General features: G+C 35.4%; 2 protein-coding genes across 3 annotated transcripts in view; one reads left to right on the top strand and one right to left on the bottom strand.

Annotated features, from left to right (window-relative positions):
• LOC126972744 (DNA-directed RNA polymerase I subunit RPA1) lies at nt 1–5,641 on the top strand. The gene is made up of 3 exons (XM_050819753.1): nt 1–168; nt 270–4,448; nt 4,767–5,641. Exons 2-3 carry the CDS (start codon nt 279–281, stop codon nt 5,577–5,579), a joined length of 4,983 nt encoding a protein of 1,660 aa, XP_050675710.1. The 5' UTR covers nt 1–168; nt 270–278; the 3' UTR covers nt 5,580–5,641.
• A 3,513-nt stretch (nt 5,642–9,154) lies between these two features.
• Nucleotides 9,155–23,436, bottom strand: part of LOC126972799 (putative inorganic phosphate cotransporter) — an 85,226-nt gene continuing 70,944 nt past the window's right edge. For both annotated transcript variants that reach the window (XM_050819857.1, XM_050819856.1), the window contains exons 3-11: nt 22,704–22,819; nt 20,897–21,026; nt 19,622–19,709; nt 18,780–19,006; nt 17,695–17,844; nt 15,220–15,352; nt 14,445–14,566; nt 12,722–12,841; nt 9,155–12,119 (exon numbers count right to left, since the gene is read on the bottom strand). In XM_050819857.1, coding sequence (XP_050675814.1) covers nt 11,904–12,119; nt 12,722–12,841; nt 14,445–14,566; nt 15,220–15,352; nt 17,695–17,844; nt 18,780–19,006; nt 19,622–19,709; nt 20,897–21,026; nt 22,704–22,819 — 1,302 coding nt within the window. In that variant the 3' untranslated portion in view covers nt 9,155–11,903. The remainder of the gene's footprint in view (nt 12,120–12,721; nt 12,842–14,444; nt 14,567–15,219; nt 15,353–17,694; nt 17,845–18,779; nt 19,007–19,621; nt 19,710–20,896; nt 21,027–22,703; nt 22,820–23,436) is intronic.

The raw sequence follows: 23,436 nt of genomic DNA, 5'->3' as shown, positions 1-23,436 counted from the left end.
TGTCTAACCTAGAAAGTATAAGTGTAAATAAATATTGGTTTTCGGTTTTGAATTTAAAGTTATTGATTTATTCATATATAATGAAGATTGTTTATGTATTAAATATAATATAACTATTGGATTAAATTTATTAAAATATTTTGGAAAATATCATAATTAAAATATTAAGTACGTATGGTTTAATTTAAGGGTTATGTTATCGGAGATCTCCTCCAGAGAAAATAAATACACTATATTAAATTTGTATATTGTATATCACTTTATTTCAGGGACGCAAAATGGATATAGACTCGACATTATCAACAACTTTGAAGACTATGACATCAGTTGATCCAGATTATATTCAATTTCATCTCTTTAGTGATGAAGACATAAAGCAGCTAAGCGTGGTGAAAATAACCAACTCAGTCGCATTTGATTCATTGGGTAACCCTACAAAAGGCGGGCTATATGACCGATCCATGGGTCCAGTTCGAGATCGAAATGATCACTGTGAAACTTGTAATAACTTGCTCTTGCATTGCCCTGGCCATTTTGGCCACATTGAATTGCCTTTAATAGTTGTAAACCCTCTATTCATTAAGAATATTTACACTTTATTTAGAGTGTCATGCTTAAAATGCTTCAAAATACAAATGGATGATGGAATGAAATTCATTTTAAAGCTACAATTAGATCTTCTTGATGCTGGCCATGTAACGGCAGCTTTGGACCTAGAAAACTTTATAGTAGACTTGAAAAATACTGACAACTTATCATCACCAGATAAACCACACAAAATTATCAGGAAATATCAAAAGCTACTTAGAAAATCTGATGGTGTTACAAAAACATTTCAAAATAAAAACATTGACAAACTCAGGAACAATGTCATAAATTACTATTTTAAATCAATAAATACTGCAAAGTTATGTATTTATTGTAAAAGTAAATTGATAAAAGTAACAACTACAGATAATAAGATCATGTATAATACAGGTGCAGATGGAGGTAAAAAAGGTATAAAGATTATAATGCCTGATGAGTTACAAAGCTATTGTTCAGCAATTGCTGAGAATGATGAAGATATCCTTGTTTATTGCATACCTGTATTGAAGTATGCAAATATCAAGCCATGCACCAATTTATTTTTTATGCAAACATTGCCCGTGTTGCCATCTAATGTGAGACCATGCAATATCCTAGAAGGACAGTTATATGAACATCCACAAACTAATGTTTATTCAAGTATTTTAAAGTGTTCATATGTAGCAAGAGTCATTCTACAAATTTTAAAAGAACCCGACCCTGAAAAAGCTATTGATTCCTTAGATCAACCATTGAGACAATCATACCAAAGTGCTTATGGGAAATCTCCTGCTGAAAAACTGCATTTAATCTGGCAAGAGCTGCAGAAACAAGTTAATTATGTACTTAGCTGTGAAGGAGTGGGAGTATCCAGTCAAGGCTTAAAGCAAATTCTTGAGAAGAAAACAGGTCTTATTAGAATGCACATGATGGGAAAAAGAGTTAACTTTGCTGCCCGTTCTGTTATCACACCTGACCCTAATGTTGATATTGATGAAATAGGAATTCCTGATGCTTTTGCTACAAAACTTACCTATCCTGTTCCAGTAACTGAATTTAATGTTGATGAACTAAGAAAAATGGTGATTAATGGTCCTAATATACATCCAGGAGCAGAAAAATTAGAGATAAAAAATGGTCGAACTATAATTATTCCAGCAGATTCAATAGAAAAGAGAAAAAGCTTAGCAAAAAGGCTTCTCACACCTGAAGAATACAAGAAACCTGGCTTAAAAATTGTACACAGACATTTAATAAATGGTGATATCTTAATACTAAATCGGCAGCCCTCCTTACACAAACCTAGTATGATGGCACATAGAGCAAGAATACTTAAAGGGGAAAAGACATTAAGGTTGCACTATGCCAACTGTAAATCATATAATGCTGACTTTGATGGTGATGAAATGAACGCACACTTCCCACAAAATGAGATTGCTAGAAGTGAAGCATATAATATAATGTCTGTTCGTAAACAGTATCTAGTACCTAAGGATGGTACTCCTCTTAGTGGGTTGATTCAAGATCATGTTATATCTGGAGTGAGGATGTCTATGAGGGGAACTTTCTTTAATAAATCAGATTACCAACAGTTGGTTTTTCAAGGTCTTTCAAGTCACAAGGGTGAGATCACATTATTACCTCCAACTATTTTAAAGCCAGTAATGCTCTGGTCCGGAAAACAGGTTTTATCTACAATTATTATTAACAACATACCTAAAGGAAAAGCATATTTGTCACTTGTAGGTAAAGCTAAAATTGGTGCAAAAGCTTGGCAAAAATTGCCCTATAGAACTTGGAAAGCTGGAGGCACACCATTCAGTAATCCTAATGATATGTCTGAAGCAGAAGTCTATATAAGAAAAGGTGAGCTTCTGTGTGGAGTACTAGATAAAACTCACTATGGAGCTACACCTTATGGATTGGTGCATTGCATGTGTGAATTGTATGGAGGGGATAGTTCAACTGCTTTACTTAGTTCATTTTCGAAATTATTTACTTTTTATTTGCAATGGCTCGGATTTTCACTAGGAGTAAAAGATATCTTAGTTTTTGAAGATGCTGATAAAAATAGGGATGAAATAATAGAACTTGTTAGACAAATTGGTAAAGTTGCTGCTCTGAAAGCTACAGATTTGCCAGTAGATGTAGAAGATAGTGTTCTTAAAGACACAATAGCAAATAGGATGACAAAAGACCCCAAATTTCGCGCAAATTTAGACAGGCAATACAAAAATGTTCTGGATTCATACACAAATAATATTAATACAGTGTGTTTATCTCAAGGGTTGCTGGAAAAGTTTCCTTCAAACAATCTACAGCTTATGGTCCAATCAGGTGCAAAAGGATCAACAGTGAACACTATGCAAATATCCTGTTTACTTGGCCAAATTGAACTTGAGGGTAAAAGGCCTCCATTAATGATATCTGGAAGATCATTGCCTAGTTTTCCTCCATATGATGTGTCCCCTAGAGCTGGTGGATTTATTGACGGTCGTTTTATGACTGGCATTCAGCCTCAAGAATTTTTCTTTCATTGCATGGCTGGCCGTGAAGGATTAATTGATACAGCTGTAAAAACAAGTCGATCAGGTTATTTACAGAGATGTCTTATCAAACATTTAGAAGGCTTAAATGTAGCATATGATCATACAGTAAGGGATGCAGATGGTAGTGTTATTCAATATGCATATGGAGAAGATGGATTAGATGTTTGCAAATGCCAATTTTTCAAGAAAGATCAACTACCATTTCTTGATGCCAATGCTGATGCAGTGATAAGTAAGTCCGTAATAAAGAAGCTAAAAAAAGAAGAAATATCGAAAGAGTTAGTGAAATCACAAAAATCGTTAAAGAAATGGAAAAAAAAGTATGGTAGTCCATTTAATAAAAATAAAACGAGCGCATTTTCAAAGTTTTCGGAAATTGTGCGGAGCGATTTAACCCTCCGAGAGAAACCGACTAATGAAACACGCGACCCATTTTATTGGAAGCTGGAAAAAAAGTGGCGAGCACTTGATGGTGATGAAATGTCTCAATACAAACGCAAACCTTGTCCTGATCCAGTTACTAGCAAAATGTCTCCTGAATACAAATTCGGTGTTATCAATGAACAGCTAGACGACCTAATTCAGAATTACCTTAAGAATCGTAGTGCAAACATGTTTAATGAATATACAGAAAACGAGAAATTTATTGAAATAATGAATGCGAAATTTTTAGCCTCCATGGCAGCACCTGGAGAGCCTGTTGGTTTACTGGCAGCACAATCTGTTGGTGAACCATCAACCCAGATGACACTGAATACCTTTCACTTTGCTGGTAGAGGTGATATGAATGTCACACTAGGTATACCTCGTCTAAGAGAAATTCTAATGACAGCATCTGCTAAGCTAAAAACACCAAATATGGATATACCATTTCTAGACACTTTATCTAATTTAAACCGAAAAGCTGAGAAATTAAGAAAGATTATGAATCGCGTGACTGTAAATGATGTTTTGGAGAAGATAAATGTTGAATGTGAAATTGTAACAAAACCCAGCAGGCAATTAAAGACGACGATGCGATTTTGGTTCCTACCATATAGTCAGTATAAACCGCAATACATCGTGAAACCATCACAGATTATAAAGCACATGCAGAATAAATTTTTCCAAGAAATGTTTACTGTTGTACGAAAACAAGCGAAAACAAACTGTGGTGTCCTGTGGTCAACTGAGAAGCAGAAGAAAAAAAAAGCTGTGAACGATGATGGTGATGATGATGACGGCTTCGAAGATGGGCCAATTGAAGGTGGTGGTGAAGACACAATACCCGCTGATCCAGATGCTGACAGTTCAGATGAAGAGGGTCCAAATGATGATGATGATAACACAGATGTAAGTACTATAAGATTTGTGGTCATTATTTGATAAGGCGTGTTTTAAAAAAGTAAAAAGATTACTGAATCTTAACAATAGATAATTATTGTATCATTCAACATTATATGTTTACCTTCACTTTTTATGTCCTGCAGCAAGCGAATGTATATAACATAAATATATGATACTCGTTCTAATAAGAAATCTATAGGGCTGGGTGCATTTAATAAAGTAATTAAAATAGAGAAGAAAAGATCCGATTTGTTGCTTCAATTTAAAATATATTTTATCTTTCTTGGCAATCACATAGTTTTATCAGGCAATTCTTAATTGCAGGTAAAATTACGGAAGAGACGAACAGAGGAGCAAGAGTACGAAGACCCAGAGTCAGGGGAAGAGGAGAAATCTGATGAAGAAGTGGAAAAAAATGAGAATGAGAAAGATGTAGATGCTGAAGAATCTGCAGCAAACATATCAGTTGCTGACAGCAAAGCAATGGCAGACGTCGTTGATCGTTTAAGTGCTGCTACTAGCTACTCATTTGATACTGTTAATCACCAGTGGTGTGAACTAACAGTACTCTTCCCAATATCATTTTTGCAGGTAGATCTCTCCCAAGCCTTAAAGGAAGCCGCTATGAAATCAGTAATTTACGAAATACCGAACATCAAACGTGCAATAACGAATAAAGAAAAGGATGTTCTTTACTTGAAGACAGAAGGCATAAATATAGTGCAAATGTTCAAGTACAATCACTTGTTGGACTTAAATAAGCTTTACAGTAACGATATTCATGCAATTGCCAATACTTACGGCATAGAAGCTGCCAATAAAGTGATTATTAAGGAGATACAGAATGTATTTAATGTGTACGGAATAACCGTGGATCCACGTCATTTGTCTTTGATAGCGGACTATATGACATATAATGGAGTGTTTGAGCCGATGAGTCGGAAAGGAATGGAGGCATCCTCGTCTCCTCTGCAGCAAATGTCGTTTGAGTCTTCGTTATTGTTCTTAAAAGAATCAGTGTTGAATGCTAAGGTGGATAATCTGCGGTCGGCGTCGGCCTGTCTAATGGTAGGGCTTCCGTGCAGAAGTGGAACTGGAGCGTTCAGTTTGAAGCATTACAGAAAAGAAATTACTTAAAAAATATTGTATTTTAAGTTTTACAATGAAATAGTCTTAATAAAGGTCTTTTTTTACTATAATTACCTACTATTTATAAAATTGTGATATATTTATATTATCTACCTTTATTGTATTATCTTTTTAAACCCAGCAAGCTGCGAGCCATATTTCATGCTATATTTATAAAAAATATGAACCCTCGACTTCGTCTACGTTAAATGTTTATCGCGCTCCATGATACTGAGGCGCTGAACAAACAAATAGACATTTGCATTTTGTTTAGAAATTATTTTCGTGTAGGTATTAGACGTGTGTGCTCGATGAGAACCCGACGCCGTTGATTGGATAGAAAAATCGGTGCGAACGGCGATCATTAGCACCGCGGCTCGTGTTCATTTCATTCCGTATCAAATTAGATTTTAGTTTGTGAAGATGTCGTTGGAAAATACTATAATCCAACCAAAGTAAAGTTTATTACTGTCAGAAAGAAAGTTCGCTCATTAGTGATTGAGCTGGATGTAAAAAATCGAGTAGTAGCACCTGATCAAGTTTTAATACGGTTTCTCTAGATAACGCTAAACAATACAATGTTGAAGAATTGCACTAAATTAACCAATGATTTGACAGTAGTAGCGACATTACGAAGGCGACAAATAGGTAAGTATGCAAACGTGCTACGTGGGTTGGTTCAGTTATCATTTGCAACAAGCGTTGTGTCGTGAAAAGGAATATTTATGTTACGTACGGTTACTTATACGAACATAATCTACCGCAACGTGACGAACTCAGACAGTGTTCTTCTTCTCGATGATAGCTTTCCTTAAAATATGAGGTGGTAGTGGTCCGTAGTAACTTAGTATACTAGCGTAATAGACGAACCCTGTGTGAATATGAGATACTTATCCTTACAAAAAAACCTAGATGTGAGAAATAGACGCAATAAGTGAAGACCATGAAATCGTTTTGAAACAATTTAGTGTCCATTAATCTCCTGTCAAATAGGATCGCGTTTTAATTTAAGTGTTTTTATCGTTATTTTTCTGTATTTTAATGGAATTAATTAAAAATGTAATGGCGAGTTCTGCATTAGATTCTGTTGCTATTATACTTAGTCTGGCCATAAATACTGTTACATTAAAATATAAACAAAATATTACATTTGAATTTGAAATTTCTCTATTTTAAATGATTGTTCATTAATTTTTCTCATTTTGCGCCAATACATTGTATAATATTTTGCGATATTAAAATAGAGTAGGGTGATAAAGAGAATCGAATCGCTGTGATTGCATCACACAAAGTAGGTATGGAGCCAGATGCAATTCTTAAAACTCTCCATTCGCTTGGTATTAGTAAAATGTTTGTGTACAAGATCTGGCCGTTCACGTAGTGTTCGTACGAAAAAGGTGGTCAAAGCAGTAAGGGAAAAAAATCGAAGAAATCCTGTGCGAAAGCAAGAGATTTTATCTCGGGAGATGAAAATAGCACAAAGAACCATGTTGCGTATTTTAAAAGATGACTTGCAGTCTATAAGAGACATACCTACTGGTTATTTCTAAACTGATAATTTAAAAAAGAACAGGGTGGTCAAATTGAAACAACTACTGAAGCGGTACACAAAGGGGGTCACAGATTTTTTTTTACGGATGAGAATATTTTTACAAGTGAGCAACATTTTAACAAACAAAAGGACCGTATTTATGCTCAAACCTGTAAGGAAGCACCCCAATTAGTCGACAGAGTGCAACGTGGACACTATCCGAGTTCAGTGATGATCAGTGGGGTATTAGCTATGAAGGAGTGAGTGAGCCATACTTTTGTGAAAAATGTATCAAAACATCGGTATTAGTGTATCAAGATACCATTCATCACATTACCATGTTCAATAACAAAGAATGGTCCTTCCAGCAAGACTCGGCGTCGGGTCATAAAGCTCGATCTAGGCAGTCTTGGTTGGAAACGAACTTTTCAGACTTCATAAGAGCTGAAGACTGGCCGTCGTCTAGTCCCGATCTTAATCCGCTGGATTATGATTTATAGTCAGTTTTAGAGAGTACCTACGGCTTGCTCTAAGCGCCGTGATAATTTGGAGTCCCTATAACAATCCGTACGATTGGCAGTGAATAATTTTCTCTTGGAAAGAGTGCGTGCTTCTATTGATAACTGGCCTCAACGTTTAAAGGACTGTATTGCAGCCAATGGAGACCTCTTCGAATAAGCTTTTTATATTTATGAATAGAATTTTTTTTCTTTGTTTCATTATATAAGGACAAGACTAGGTATAGCAACAATCCAACTAAAGAAACATTTCACAGGCGTTGCGTAGAGATGTCGCTTAATTGTGTGTCTTCTACCGCATTTATCACGGGGAGTGTTCCGAAGAGCTGTTTAACCTGATTCCTGCCGCCGAATTCCATCTTCGCACGACACGCCAAAAGTTAGGGTATCACCCCCACCATCTGGATGTCTGGCGGTCCTCCACAGTGCGGTTTTCAAGGAGCTTTCTACCACGCACTACAAAGCTGTGGAATGAGCTTCCTTATGCGGTGTATCCGGGACGATACGACATGGGTACCTTCAAAAAAAGCGCGTACTCCTTCCTTCAAGGCCGGCAACGCTCCCGTGATTCCTCTGGTGTTGCAAGAGATTGTGGGCGGCGGTGATCACTTAATACCAGGTGACCCGTACGCTCGTTTGTCCTCCTATAACATAAAAAAAAACAGGTAAATACGGATTTTTCAATACTACTTTCTTGATGTTTATTTTCGTAGATGTTCTACTAATGTACACTAAAATACAAAATATTACATTTTATATACGCAGTAAACACTATTTCCTAAAGATTATATTAATTAAATAAAATATTTGACAGAAAAAAAAATATTGTATACGTGAATATGACGCCGTTTATGCCAAAAGCAAAATACTCCACACTTCACTAACATTTGTAAAATTATCACACATGAACAATGAACACTTTAGTCTCGCTGTAATAAGGAGAGTGTTTGTATATAATGCTAGTTACTAAGTTTCTGGATTTATCTAGCTTATTTAGTAAATGTGTATTCTCTGTACTGGTAGTCTCTGTCTCCATTTCCTGTTCTGTTCATGTTCTTGTAGCAAATGAGCGATACAGTATGATCGGGCCTGCGCCTTATTAATCGTTAGAATGTGGGCTGACTTAAAGTATTGTCTGTTCTATGAATGACCCCAGTTTCTTCTGCCTTTGAGATGCCCAAGGGTCTGACTATTCTTTTGTTGCATTGAGGAGAGTATTTTTGAAAAATGGTGATGGGTCCAATAGGGTAGGTATTAAGAATACCCTATTCGCAAACTTGTGTATTTTCCATAACAAGATTAGTTTCAGCACATTCTAGGACCTTTTAAACTCAAACAACATATAATTATTTTGGCAATGGTCGACGTTTTTCCGAGAGATCTCTGCTGGCTACAGTTTTATCATCGGCATAAAAATGCAAGTTGGACACAAATAATGATCACCTGTTTGTCTGTTACGTCTAGTAGTACCTAAAACAACACTTTTCTACCAAATTATTATTCTATTAAAATCTAAGTAATAATAAAAAACATCATAAACTTGGATTCATTTATTGGAAAATTCAAGAGTAAAATTATTGTACATTGTAAAAAGTTCTATATTTATATATTAATTATTTTGTCCACATATATATGTATACACATAAAATTTTACAGCAAATAGTTTCTCCACAACAGACAGATTATTTTGAAATAATTTAACTTTACTTTTTAAATAAGCAAAAAAATCACAAAAAAGAGACATACACAATTATGAGGTCGATTAGCATTTTTAATATAAGTTTAATTTGCTATAAGAATGTCAAACTTTCTGTCTCTGCTGTGGAATTTAAATAAATACACATAATATTATAAAACCCACAACTTTGTCGCAGTTATTAACATCATAAATACAAGCTCATTGATTTTATCTCAAGCTCATTAATATTATACGATAGGTACTTATCACATAGAAATAATGTCTGCCGTTTTTTGAGGGTACTTTTAAAATAACCACACCAGAAACCACTGTCAAGAATTCTATGATGATTTAAACTTTAAACCAAAGGACAACTTCAGATTGAAATTTCAGACGGTACCTTTAAAATGAAAAGAATTCGAAAATAACATTGCGATTTATGGCTAGGAAAAGGTAGTATATGTAGGTTCGTCTATTTTGCGTAAAAACGACCTGGGTTTAAGCCCTGTTGAGCCTGTAGTTTGTAGTCTACCACGCCCGCATGGTGCGAGTTGGTTAACTGAAAACTTACCTTTGAACTTCTTCGCAGGTGTGAGTACTTTTATATTTTCCATCACCGTAACAACGTCGACTAGACGCACATTTTCGAAAATCGAAAACTTCAAACCGAAGCTCTCTTATTAAATCTTTATAACTTTTTATACCTGTGGATATCTGGAGTTGTCCTTTAGCGATAAGTATGTCAGTAACTAGGAACTATTTCCACGTTTAATAGTCTCACAAAGAATGCATGAATACGTATTATAGCCTGCCATACATTTAATTAACTAAAATAATATATTTTGCTACGAAACCAATAAAAGCAATACAACAAGACTATAGTGGTGTCTAAATTTTATTCAAGGATATTATTGAGTTAATATATAATAATTTCTGTAAATAGATTATCATAACATTTTTACGGAGACTAATAAAACAGATTTGACATATTTATAATTTAAATTTCAATACATAGGGTTATTTTTATAAAAAATAGTAGGAAGTATTCGAGTATCTGCCAACAAGGTATCTATATTCAGCAATGGCACGGCAGATTTAATGAAATTTAACGCCAGAACTTTATAATCACTGGCACGGACGGTAACATACATTTGGACCCATTGTCACTTAACCTCTCATTCATCTCTATTACTATTGTGCTACTCCAAGAATACAGAAACAGACCAATAGGATTGTTTAATTTAAAAGTCATCTGACAGACTGAGATCTTTAACTAATATTTTTTTATTTATGTCCCTTATAATTTAACAAATAATTATTTATGTCACTAAATCATAAGGATTTTAAAATACTTGACAATTGACAAACACAACTTTCAACTCAAATGACACATTGTCAAATCCCGCTAACAGAAACAAACATGGCGGCAAGAATAAAATATTATGTAGGTATATATAATTTTGTCATCGTATCCTTTTCTTTAATATTTATTTGAATTGTTTGGACAATGATTATTAATTAGTCGAAGACAACATTTTATTTTTCTTTAATTTTAGTAGATATTAATTAACATGCCTATTTAAGAGAAACTGTTGAACTCTTGAAAATTTGTGTTGAATTAATTTTCTTACAAATAAATCATCAGTTTCATATCATGTTATTAACATACAAGACGTTTTATTTCAAGCTTTTTAATGTTAAGTCAGCTATACAACACTATTGGTCTATTTCTTAACTTCAATGGAACCACACCCTAACAATACTTGTATGGTACTTAAATTATTGTTGTTTTAATAAATAACATTACAACTGCATGATACGAGCTCAAACCTCTACACAAGATAATATCACAGCCTTGTTGATGTGCGTCTCCCGTGCATTTTGTACTTACAAAATACACTGACCCAGGTTTAGGACTGTATGCAAACAGGACCACAATGCAAATCTAATTCGACTCTCTTTGTATAGACATTGCACATGAATAATTATAATTTCCGAACTTTATTTAAAATATACTAGGGAATTCAATTCTCAGTTTGTATATTACAATTCTGTTGATGAAAACATTACATTCTATTTCAAATGGTTATTGGTCGAGTCCGTAACATTCTACACAGGTACGTGTACTTATGTGTTTTTTTATGCTGCAATAATTATTGAGTAAATTCTTTTGTTTGTATCTAGTACATTTCTACGAAAAATTGTCGAATTTTTGATCCACTATGGAAGAAGAAAAATCAAGAAGATTTATAAATTGAAACTGCTAACAGTCACACCTAAAAGCTCTAATTTTGAAACTCGTATCATTGTAGGTAACTACGCTCAATGCGAACACAACTAAAAATAAAATCTAACTATAGAAGCATTATAATACGGATTAAAAATTAACATGTCAAAGTTGAAGGCACACATTTCCCAGTTTTTATTAATATCAATAATTGCAAATCTTGCTTCCCTTTTACCTGTAACTGTAAGTATAATAAAAAAATAAATACGTCAGACTTTTTTTATTTGTAACCCCAAAACATTTTATTTTCTCTTTGGTTGTCAATTCAAGCTGACTGAGTCATCAGTGTTGTCAGTTGTGTTCGCCGAGCTAACATACCCTACTGCGCGGTCTCCGCTGTGTTCTCACTTTTCGCAACTTTCTTTTCCAACTTCATCGCTTTTTTGTCGGCGATCTTTTTTGCGTTTGCGGCGTCATCTGCGGGGTTGTCCCACTCCTGCCGTCTTCCGGAACCGAATACGTTGTAGAATGTCGCACAGAAGATGTACACACCGCCCGCAATGTAAAATACTTTCTTCCATTGAGCTTGAGTTGGCTGTAAAACAAAAAAATACTTAATTTGGCTTAATCCAAAGACATATTTTAAAATGGTTCCTTTTATTGCTTCAATAATTAAAAATACCAAAATTCAAATTCATAATAAATAACTTGTCATGAAAGAACTTTATTATTGATTTCTGGGTATCATTCAGAACATGGTCCAAGTTGTTATCGTGTACCTATCGAGTATCGGTTACAATTACTGTCAAAGGTTGATTCCGTATTGCGGCAGCTTTTCGAATACAACTAAATGCGGACTTTACCTACTAGAGATGTTATCAGTATAATTATATTCATAAATGTTCTTTAAATCTATATTCAAGTTAAGTATACTTATGATGCGTTTAAAATAAAGAGTGTTATTATTACGATGCGTAGGTACGATATATTTTTTCCGTGAAATTATTGATAAATTTCTCATTTGTCACACTACATAGTACGTTTGAACCAACTCCTCGTAATTTTTGTATTGATATGCCGAAAAAGTCTTACAATATATCTTATTATGTATATTTTAAAATGGTCCTCCGAGCCGGATCAATTTTCGTTATTGTATTTGATGTGAGTTTGATAATATCTGCATTTTATGATCCTTACCCTTCCTTCTATGATGTAGCCGGCGACGATGGGGGCGAGCAGTCCCGTCAAGTTGGCGAGGCAGTTGGTGAACGCCATCAGGATACCGGCAAAACGTGGTGATATATCCAAGTGGTTCACCTGAAATATTTTTTTTTACTAATTAGATCTCATTTTCATTTGATGCTCTTTTATTTTCGTTTTTAGTTGTAACCATAGGACGTAACTCAAAAATTAAGAATTATCTTATAATATAATTGTCAATTTGACTAAGGCCGCGTTTCCACCTGCAAGATAAGTTCCGCGAGAAATGTCCGACAGTCTATTTGACAGCAGCTTGCAAGTGTAAACCCCATTGCAAGTGCTGTCGCGACAGTTTGTCAAGCGCTTTCTGCAAGTAGTTGCGAAAGCATGTCTAAACATGTCTGCATCGACTCGTGACAGATCTCGCTGCTTATCGGTCTAGTTTCGTATATCTCGCAGCAAGTGTCATCCGCATGGCTTATGTTTTTGTTTAAAGTGAAAATAATGAGTCAACGGCAACGTCGTGAATTATAAAGTTAATAGGATATTATGAGTGCAATCCTTGTTTGTGGGATGAACCGGCATGGGGATTATAAAAACTGAATTTAAAAAGTCTGTGCTTAATTCCATCGTAAAAGAATTCTCTACAACTGAAAATGAGATCCGAAAAAGCGCAGCATCGAAACGAGTCGTTTCTTCGATGGTAACAAATCTCTGAAATGTGTGTCTTGTGACTTATTTTTTATTGCCAACTTTTACTAATAACACTTCTAAATCAACTGCGGTTTGACCGCGAATTAAATTAAAATATTGTTGACCATCTTCCAGTTGTATACTCGTAAGCTCTCGTGTGTAGTGACCTCCGCGATAAGTTGCGATAGTATGATCCGCGAGCTTCTCGCAAGATATTTATAGCAGAAATAAATTGCAGGAATTAGTACGACATGTAAACACTATTGCAAGAACTCATGCAAGACTTCTGCGAGTTTGCTTGCAGGTGGAAACGCGGCCTAAGACTTAATTCAAGTATTTCGCTTCGTGTCATTATGTTATTCATGTTACATACATAATCTACGGTACTTTAGGAAAAAGTGATAAGAACCAACGTATTCGCATGCAATTGTCATGATTATCATCATCATTTATAACGTACAAATATTATGCTGGTAAAGTTGTACGAACATCCATTACTATCGTGTGTACAACTAAGTTGACTAACTAATCCCTTACTAGTGTTATTAATAATTTGTCCTTTTTGTTTTGATATTTTGACAAACTTACTAAAATGCTTAGATAGACTATGACAGCGGTGAAAACGTCGAAAAAAAATGACTTTAGAAGTAACTTCTATTTTGAGCAATTCACGCACACTAACACAAAGTGTCATACAAATCGGTTGTCTTACAGCATGAGACTATCTAGACGTATAAATTATTTAACCTAAATTTTTTACAAAATGTCTACAAACTCTGTATCAGCATTCATCTTTTTTTAAGAAGGCTGTCAAATGGACTTTAAATAGCTCTCCGCGTTTATTAAGTTACATAAATATTTTCTAAATTAAAAAAACAGCGCTATGTACCGATCGCGGAAAGTGCGATCCAATATTCGGGTGTACCCTTTCAAGAATTGCTAACTTTCCGACTTGGTCAACAATGTATATCAACTATGAAACGCTTCTCTCTACTCAATGATGCAGGCCCTGTGCCTGTATCCCCACCTTGAAACCGGAGTAGATACCGCCGTTGAGCCCGACACCGACGGCCAGGATGGCGACTGTGGCCGCGGGGTTACAGCCTGTGTTGGCTGCTATGAACAGACCAATCGCTGGACCGTATTCACCTGCGAACAAACGAGATAAAGATCAGTTGGACTTTAGCTTCCTGTACATACACAATAAGTAGTGGAACAGTACTTATTCGAAACGGCATCATCTGCCTGTCTCCTTTATCCCTCAGAGCTTCTTCACTCATGAAGGTTTGAATTCGGCTCTATCACCAGCGAAAGGGCACAGACATAACTCGAAACCAATGCTCGGATTGGCCAACTAGTTGGATGTTTTGGAGATTAATAGTCGGTTAATTAGCATCATAAAACAACCTTATGCGTAACGTACTGCGATGCGACCATTGCTTTGCTTCCGTCAGCTTGAGACTTAGAGCGGAATAGATGCCTTGACTGTAATTACACCTTACGAACCGAAACAACGTTATAGTACAACGCTGTTTTTGGTACAAATGAGGGTAGTGACAGTCCTGGATGAACGGCACATAAAGGTTTTCGATGAATGGCTGCACATAAAGTGACGTCTCCTACTAACATGTGGAACTGTGTTAGCTGTTGCACGAATACCTCAAATGATAATAAAAAAGAAAATATTGACCTTGATGATAAATTGCAATCGGTCTGTGTCCGGTGACATAGCACTCTCCGCCTGTTCCTACAATTGTTAGTTGCTTCTGATTTTGAGGAGTCTGATAATACGAGAAACTCACCGATACTGTTGATGATCTTCCTGACTTGCGTGTGGTTGAAGCGGCCGCTGGACAGCATCCAGTCCGCCACCACCGAGATGAACATGGAGAACAGCCACATGCAGAGGTACGGCAACGCGGACACGAAACCGTTCTGAAAGACGGAAATACATTTAGTGGATATCGTAAATATTAGATGTTTCATACAACAACCACTTGAGTTGTTTCTGAATTTTGTTTGAGAACCCTTTTTTTAATTGTCACTCTTTGGAACTGAGGTATTGATATTATGTAGCTGTTCAAAAATTATGGACGTACCAAATACTTATTAAATGGAACTAGGATGTGTAGCGCAGAGCAGGGAACTTACTATTTATGAATGAAATTGTAAACTGAACGAAATTTGTCAGTGATATGCCATCTTTGTGGGATAATTTTTTGACAGTGTATTTTAATTTTATTTCTCATAAATAATGACTATTACAATTTTTTTTGGTAATTTGATATAACTAAGTAACTACTAAAATAAGTATGCACACACAGAAGTGAAAAAGTTTAGAAAAAGTTTCATAATACGAAATACAACATTGGTCACTGAGTGGGTCAGTTTACCCATAAACCTATCAATTTACGAAGAAGAATTGAAGATTAAAAGACATTGAAAATAATTTTATCAATACCTGAAAATAGAGTATTTTGGAAAAAAAATAACGATAATTCTGCTTGAAAGCAGTCTTGCGGCCCAAACATAGTCGCATAAATAATCCTGAATGCTATGCATCATGATGTAGACAGTCATGACTCAATTCACACTGATATTGCCATTAATCAAATATAGCGAGGTCGGGTTCAACAAATTGAATGAGATTACAAAGCGGTGGCACATATTGAGGTTAATTGATGTACTTCATATATTTGTAACTGTAACGATGTTTGTGCGGATGGAATAAAAAGACATCTTGTTGCCCTAAGCAATTCACGCATGAAGTAACTTCAAGCCAAATACTAGATTTTGGTATTTAGAAATGTTTTGAAATTAAACCTAACTCTACTAAATAAATAGATATTTGTATGGTAGATACAAAAATAGCTTTGTGTATTTACAAGAATTATTTGAATATTATGTGCGAATAAATATTCGAAACCTTTATAAATATAAAGCGAACGTAATGTTTCAACAATGAGATAGATCACCACTAACTTAAGAATACGCTCGAAAGACGAAAGATTTTACATGGAGTACTTAATATAATATGTATTGTAATACAAAAAACACGTTCTTTTATAATTGTAATGCAATTTTGTGTCAACTCATCGCTATAGTAACTACTCAGTTTAAATTTGAGGATTTTCAAACACAAAGAGTATTTGAATGGTGAATGTTGTAATAAATGTTTTTGGTGTTGTTTATGCTGCTCCCCATAAGTGATGCTCTAAGCCAATTTTTGCCAATTTTTTATAGGCCCCACCTTAATATTTCTAAAATAGTTATGCTCCCCATGCATAATTTTTAACCTCTGAATATTGTTATCAAAACATCGTAAGTAAAATTTAAAACACAAAGAAAAACTAAAATTAAAAATAATTTTAATATTGATTTTTCTATACTCATTTAGAACAGTCCTTGCGTTTGATGCTTGCTGCATAGAGATTTTATATTAGGTTCCAATTTACTTAGCTTTAATCTCAAGTCTCCACGTTGTATTATATCAAGTCGATTTTTTTTATCAGTAAATCATTTACAGCACTAAATCGACATTCAGCTAAATGTGAATATGGAAACAGCAGTAAAAGTTTTCTTGCACATTGTTAGAATTTGCCTTTTTTGTTAAATTTGTCACCGAAATCAAGCATTGCATTTAAATAACCCAAAGCGAAAGGGTTAAAGTCGTGTCGAGTCCATTTGTAAATTGCCCCCCCTTAACTATTGCTAATATTAATAATAATCTAATATTATATATATGCCTATATATCTAATATTATATCTATATATCTAATATTATATATTGACCCCCTGCGGGGGGCAATTTGCAAGCAGTGTTGCAGTTGCTTAGTTTGCTTATGGGCTAATCCATAGCTGCTCAAGGTTCAACGTGTCCGACGACGGTTTAATGGTCTCTGTTTATAGATCAACGGGTTGTGTTCGATTCCCGTGGAAAAATACATCTGATTCTTGTCTTGTCATTCTGTCTCTTGAGACACTTTTCCGTTGAGCACCACAATTAGATGTTCTTGTTCTATTATTTTATATACTTAGCTTCCATCATCTTCGTATCACCCCTGTATTTTTATTTTAACCTCAGTAATAAGCTTGTTAAGAACGATTTTTATTATGTTCTCAATAGATCTAGCGCAGAAACACGAATTATTTAAACATCCTCGATCAGATTATCGAGCATATTATTGAGTCTGTTTTGATCGATCATGAGGTCGAATTGAGGACAGATTGGAGGAATGTTGGACTATCGAATATCGATATAATATTATTGAACTCACATCCTTGATAGAGAAGTGCAGCACTTGTCGCATGAATGTTGGCAGCTCCGTCATCAACGTCTCGTAGCCGTAGTTCTGTCCCATGTGAGCCAACATTATTGCCCAGAACGGCATAGACAGTAGAATCTTACTCCACGGTATCGGAGGTGACTGGAAATATATATGAAAAAAATATTATATATTTAGTAAGTAGGAATATAATAATAAATTACTAAAAATAAATTAAATACGATAATTTCTATCTGAAAATGTTCAATGGATATGCCCTTCATGTAGCGAGCATCAAAATAGATACGCTGATATATACTTATTACAGATATTGAAAATTCCAAAAATTTATAAGTTGCTATAAAAACATCCTCAAATATATTGATGTAGGCATAATACTGAAGTCTTTTAGCATGTGAGACCTATAAATGTCAAAGTTTATACATTTTACCATTTCCCACCACTTCAGAAAAGTATGGCTCTCATAAGAAGTGGCAAGAAACTTATAATTATATTATAATTGACCGTTTTTAAAATTAGGTATTTTACCTAGGTAGGTATAATTTGTGCAGAGTGATACAAGGGAAATAGTCAAACGTTTTAGCTGGTTAAGTTAAAAAAAAAGTAAAGAATTTATAGTGCAGTAGGATATACATTCATCCACACACATTGTAAATACGTAATGCAGTAGGATATACATTCATCCACACACATTGTAAATACGTAAATACTAACGGCCTCACAAATAAACTTGGTGTACAGTTATTGATACCTGAGAATATGCAAAATGTTGACTATATTGCTGACAACACTGTCAACACAATGATAATTCTGAAGTTTTCCGAATGTCAAGCAGCCTTGCAAATAAACGCGGGAAACGTTATACGTGCGAATAAACCAATCATAAGCAAAATGTATATTTGAAAACATTTTGCATATTCTTGGTTTATTCTAATTAGGTATAATTAATATTAACTAGGTATAATTATTTTATAGGTACCAAGTTTATCCGTAAGGCCGTTAAGGTATTCTTTATGCGATAATTTTAAAAACACTTTAAACATCACAAAATATCCTGTAGAATGTAAACTACTCACACTTGATCCAGCAGCTCCCCACAGCGAGTTGAGAATGTATTTCTTCTCCGCCTCCTTGATGCTGGGACAGTGTTCGGGGTCTTCCGACACGAAGAGAAGGAAGGCCACGCACCAGACCGTGCCGACGAGGCCGAACACGTAGAAGATGGAAGGCCACCCGCCCGCGAACCCGTACGCCGACAACAGACCCGACAGAGGCATGGATATCACCGTGCCGAATTGTGCGCCTGAAATCAGTTACAGAAATATATTACCTACCTACTTACTTGTAAGTAATCCATATATTTTATCTACACCCATGCTTTAAATCCTCTATTAAAGATCCTTAAACAGTTAGCTTATTGCCAACATTAAAAAACCCAATGTCCTAATAGTTGTAATGAAATTCAGTAGAACATTACAACACTCGTTTGGGTCATGCAATGGTTACTAGGACTGGTGTTTTTAATTTTAGTAAGCTAACTGTTTCAGAATCTTTTATAGAGGATTCATATTATGGGTGTAGATAAAGTCTTGTATGCAACTGTTGATAATTAGGTATTAAAATATAAACCTGAATCATGAGTTATAAGCCAAATATATTTACAGTAGGCGCTAGGTAATCCGCCACCCCATTTTTTCCTCTATGCCGAATTATCGGATTTAAGTGTAAGCGTTATTTAAATCATTGTATTTGTTGGTTGAGATTATTAATTGTGACAGTAATCACGACCACCAAGTTCACGAAGCATCCTTGCACAAACAGTAAATTCAAGCATTCTAAAGGTTGACGCAGCTAGCTAATTGTACGCGAAATGCGACTTCAATGACAGAGCTGATAAGGCTAATAAAGTGGTATTTACCAGCATATACAGCTGCTCCCATCCGACTTCTCTCGTTGGGCGGTATCCACTTGGCAAGCATGGCGTGGGAACAAGGCACTATGGGACCCTGCAAATATAGATTTATCAAATAAAATATATCACATTCGAACGTTAATGCTACTAGAAAAACTGATGAGTTGATTCTTATGTAAGCCATAGTGGGCAAGCTCAAGAGTTTTTAACCAACTTCAAAAAGAAGGAGGTTCTTAATTCTATTGATATTTTTTTATATATGCACATCGATTACGCTGAGATTCTTCTTTAGTTCGATGCAGGATGTTTGCCATTTGGTCCCATAAAAATTGACATAGTTTGGCCCATTCGTCTTCATTTTATGAACAATTTTATGATTATTTTAGTTTACGTGGAGGACTTAAAACTATCAATAGGTAGCACATACAAACAACAGTATTTTATTAATATTGTTGTTTGTTTGTGTATTGTAAGGTTTGTAGAAGTGTATTAAATTAAATCTTTATTATATTATTTTATTTTTTTTAGTTTTTTAGATCGGTTTTTTAAACGTAGTTTTTTTTATCCAAAGATAGATCAGTTAGGGGGAGAGTTAGCATTATAACTGACTTCTAAACGAGCAATGAGGGAGCCGTGTGCCATTGTGCTCCAATACGAGCGAATATACAGATTTCGTCGGGCCGACAATCTGGTCGATCGATTATCACAGCTTAGTACCGATCGTCGTGGAGATGTTTGGGTGAGGCCTTTGTCCAGCAGATTTCATTCTGTATTCAAGTAGTCATCACCGATTTCTCGTACAATATGGCAAACTACCCATTGAATAGAATAAAAAAAAAAATAAAAAAAAAATAAAAAAATACAAAAAAAAAAAAAATATAATAATAATAATCAAAATACCCATAATACCCTGATTATTTTTCTAAAGCTAACATAGCCTAGGAGGACCGAAGTTACCGACACAGTCCAAATGATTGCGAAACTGAAGTGGCAGTGGGCAGGGCACATAGTTACGCGGACAGATGGCCGTTGGGGCAGTAAAGTCCTCGAATGGCGACCACGTACCGGAAGACGCAGTGTTAGTAGGCCCCCCACAAGATAGACCGACGATCTGGTCAAGATCGCCGGAATACGTTGGATGAGGGCAACGCATTTCTCTTTCTTTATAACTGTGCATAAAAAAGACAACAATATACTTCATCACAGATTACGTATTAAGGCCTTTTTGAATACGGGCCTAAAAATTATATTTTTTATAAGTGTGTCAACAGCGAGGCTCACCTCTCCAAGACCTTGGATGAACCTGACGAGGATGAGCCAGGGGTAGCCTGCCTCAGCCGCCACTGGCACCAGCAGACCAAACACCGAATTGATCAGCATTCCCACTCCGAGGAACAGCCGGGCGCCGAACCTGCAAAGAGAACACGCCTTGTAGTCAACCACCATTTACCATTCTTCATTGCATGACATTTCTACTTCAATCGAGGCTTCACTTTGTCACCGTCTTTCAATCTAAAATGCTTGCTAATCCAAGTTGTATCACCCAAAGCGTAGAGAAAACGTCCAGTTCGTACTGAATATACGGGTCGCCGTAGAAGCCTTATAGGCAGGGTATAAAAAGCCCCCGCGGAATGTGAAAGAGCTGTAAACTTAAAAAGCTGTAAATTTCCGAAAGCTAAACGGGAGATTTCCTTGTGAACTGCCGGAATTGGTCAATCATCCGGAATGATCTCTGTGGCGAGTGGCTCGAGAATCGAGACTCGAAACTCCTGTTCGTTTATCAAGGCGTAACTATTACGCTTTATCTATAATATTTTTATTGGAAGTTGCATTCGAAAAGATATGAAGAAGAAGATAGAAGCTCTTAATAGTGATTTTCATTATTATAACACTAGAAATAAGGGATTGCTTGTAACTAATTCTAGTAGGCTTCATAAGATACATAGTAGCTTTAAGGGTAAATGTATACACTTCTACAATAAAGTCCCAGCCACTGTTCAGGCATTATCTATAAATAAATTTAAATGTTTTATAAAAAAAATGGCTCTGTCGTAAATCCTATTACTCCACTGCTGAATATCTAAATGATCGGACAGCCTGGGACTAGATTGTGATTATTTTATAGCGACTGTACAATATTGTATATTTTTATTGAAAAGAGCGCATAAAAAAAGAATGCTGGGAGAGTTTCTTGCGCCGCTTCTTCTCTCTCAGAGCGCCATTTGTTTCCGAAGCGGTAGTAGTATCTAGTAGTATAAGAAATGACATCAAAAAGAATTCTAAAGGAATCAATTTTGAGAAAATAAATGCCTTTTATCCCTCACGCCAAAGAAGATTTGGTGCTTATTTAACATGTGAGTATTATTGTATTTCGGTCTAAAAGGCGCCGTAGCTAGTGAAATTACTAGGCAAATGAGACTTGACATGTCTTAAGGTAACGAGCGCAGTTGTAGTGCCCCTCAGAATTTTTGGGTTATTCGAGAATCCTGAGCGGCACTGCATTGTAATGGGCTACCATCAGCTGAACGTCCGGCTGGTCCCTTATTGTAATAAAAAAAAAATTGCAGTACATAAAATAGTCAATTTTCTAGTTGAGTGCATTCGCCACACGTCTCGCGAACAATACTCGAAAATTTATTATTTCTTGGAACCGTTATCGTGAATATCTAAATATAGCATGTGAACCACGTGACAGGTTTATTGTCTCGCTTCCAACTATTTTGGCCAGCCTTACTGGACACGGCTATATTAAGAAATTAGAGATTACCGAAAATTAAGAATTATGTATCGCGCGTATTTGTTTTAAATAAAATACCTTTAAAATTTGAAACTTAATTAGTTTGCAGTTGGTGTGGTCTCACATGTTAAAATGTCACCTATGCTAGGGATGATCAGATCAAGTCTACTGTGGGCGGCCCCGTTCATGAGTGTACTCGAATGACCTCTAACAGAGAGAGATGGCGAGAAATTGTGAGCCGCATTACATATGCACCTATTCTTCTTGACAATCAAGACCGCTAAGTCAAGAGAGTCAATTCCAACCAACAATTTTGAATGATATAAGTACGTAATATGTAGTGAACTTTACCTTTTGGAAAGAATTCCGAACGGGATCTGAGTGAGGACGTAGCCGTAGAAGAACGAGGACAGGATGTAACCCTGCAGCGTGGAGGACCACACGAAGGTGCCATCTTGGGACTCCACCTGAACAATAAAAACCTCCATTAAAATTATATAGAGTACCTAGTATATAATCAAGAGAATATTAACGACAGTTTCTCCCATTAATGCCTGTTTTAATTCCATTTTACATTTACAAATTTGAAAAACTTGGTTACCAAACTGTGTTTTATTTATAGTCCAGTCATTATAGTAAGTTCACCTCGGGATTCGAGATACCCAGCTGTAAGTCTGTAAATACTTATAGATATAGATAGACAAATATCTATAATCATTGATTTATCAATAGTTCATCAACTATATATGGCGCGTTTTCGACCGGAGGCACTAGAGAATTTTGTATTCTACAATATTGATAATAAATACAAAAAACAAAAAAACCCATAGGAAATGAGATATTTACAAAAAAAGCTCAAAAAACCGATTTTTGTGACCTTGAAATTTAATACTTGCGTACACCCTACTATATGTAGGTTTTGAGACAACTTTTAGGGTGTCAATATACAAGTATTTACAGACTTACAGCTGGGTAACTCAAATTCCGAGATTCTTACCTAATTTAAGCTTAAATGACTGGACTATTACGCATTTTACCCGTTTATTGGTTGGAATTTTTTTCCTTATTTTCTTGAAAACTGTGC

The sequence above is a fragment of the Leptidea sinapis genome, chromosome 27, assembly GCF_905404315.1.
Source record: "Leptidea sinapis chromosome 27, ilLepSina1.1, whole genome shotgun sequence".
Taxonomy (NCBI): domain Eukaryota; kingdom Metazoa; phylum Arthropoda; class Insecta; order Lepidoptera; family Pieridae; genus Leptidea; species Leptidea sinapis.
The sequence above is the reverse complement of the archived record's forward strand: the minus strand, read 5'-3'. Positions and strand labels throughout refer to the sequence as shown.

Excerpts from the sequence above, each read along its gene's own strand:
- LOC126972744 (XM_050819753.1), top strand. The coding sequence starts at position 279 with ATGGATATAGACTCGACATTATCAACAACTTTGAAGACTATGACATCA. Across the intron at positions 4,449-4,766 it reads ATGATGATGATAACACAGAT|GTAAAATTACGGAAGAGACG; the intron begins GTAAGTACTATA and ends TCTTAATTGCAG.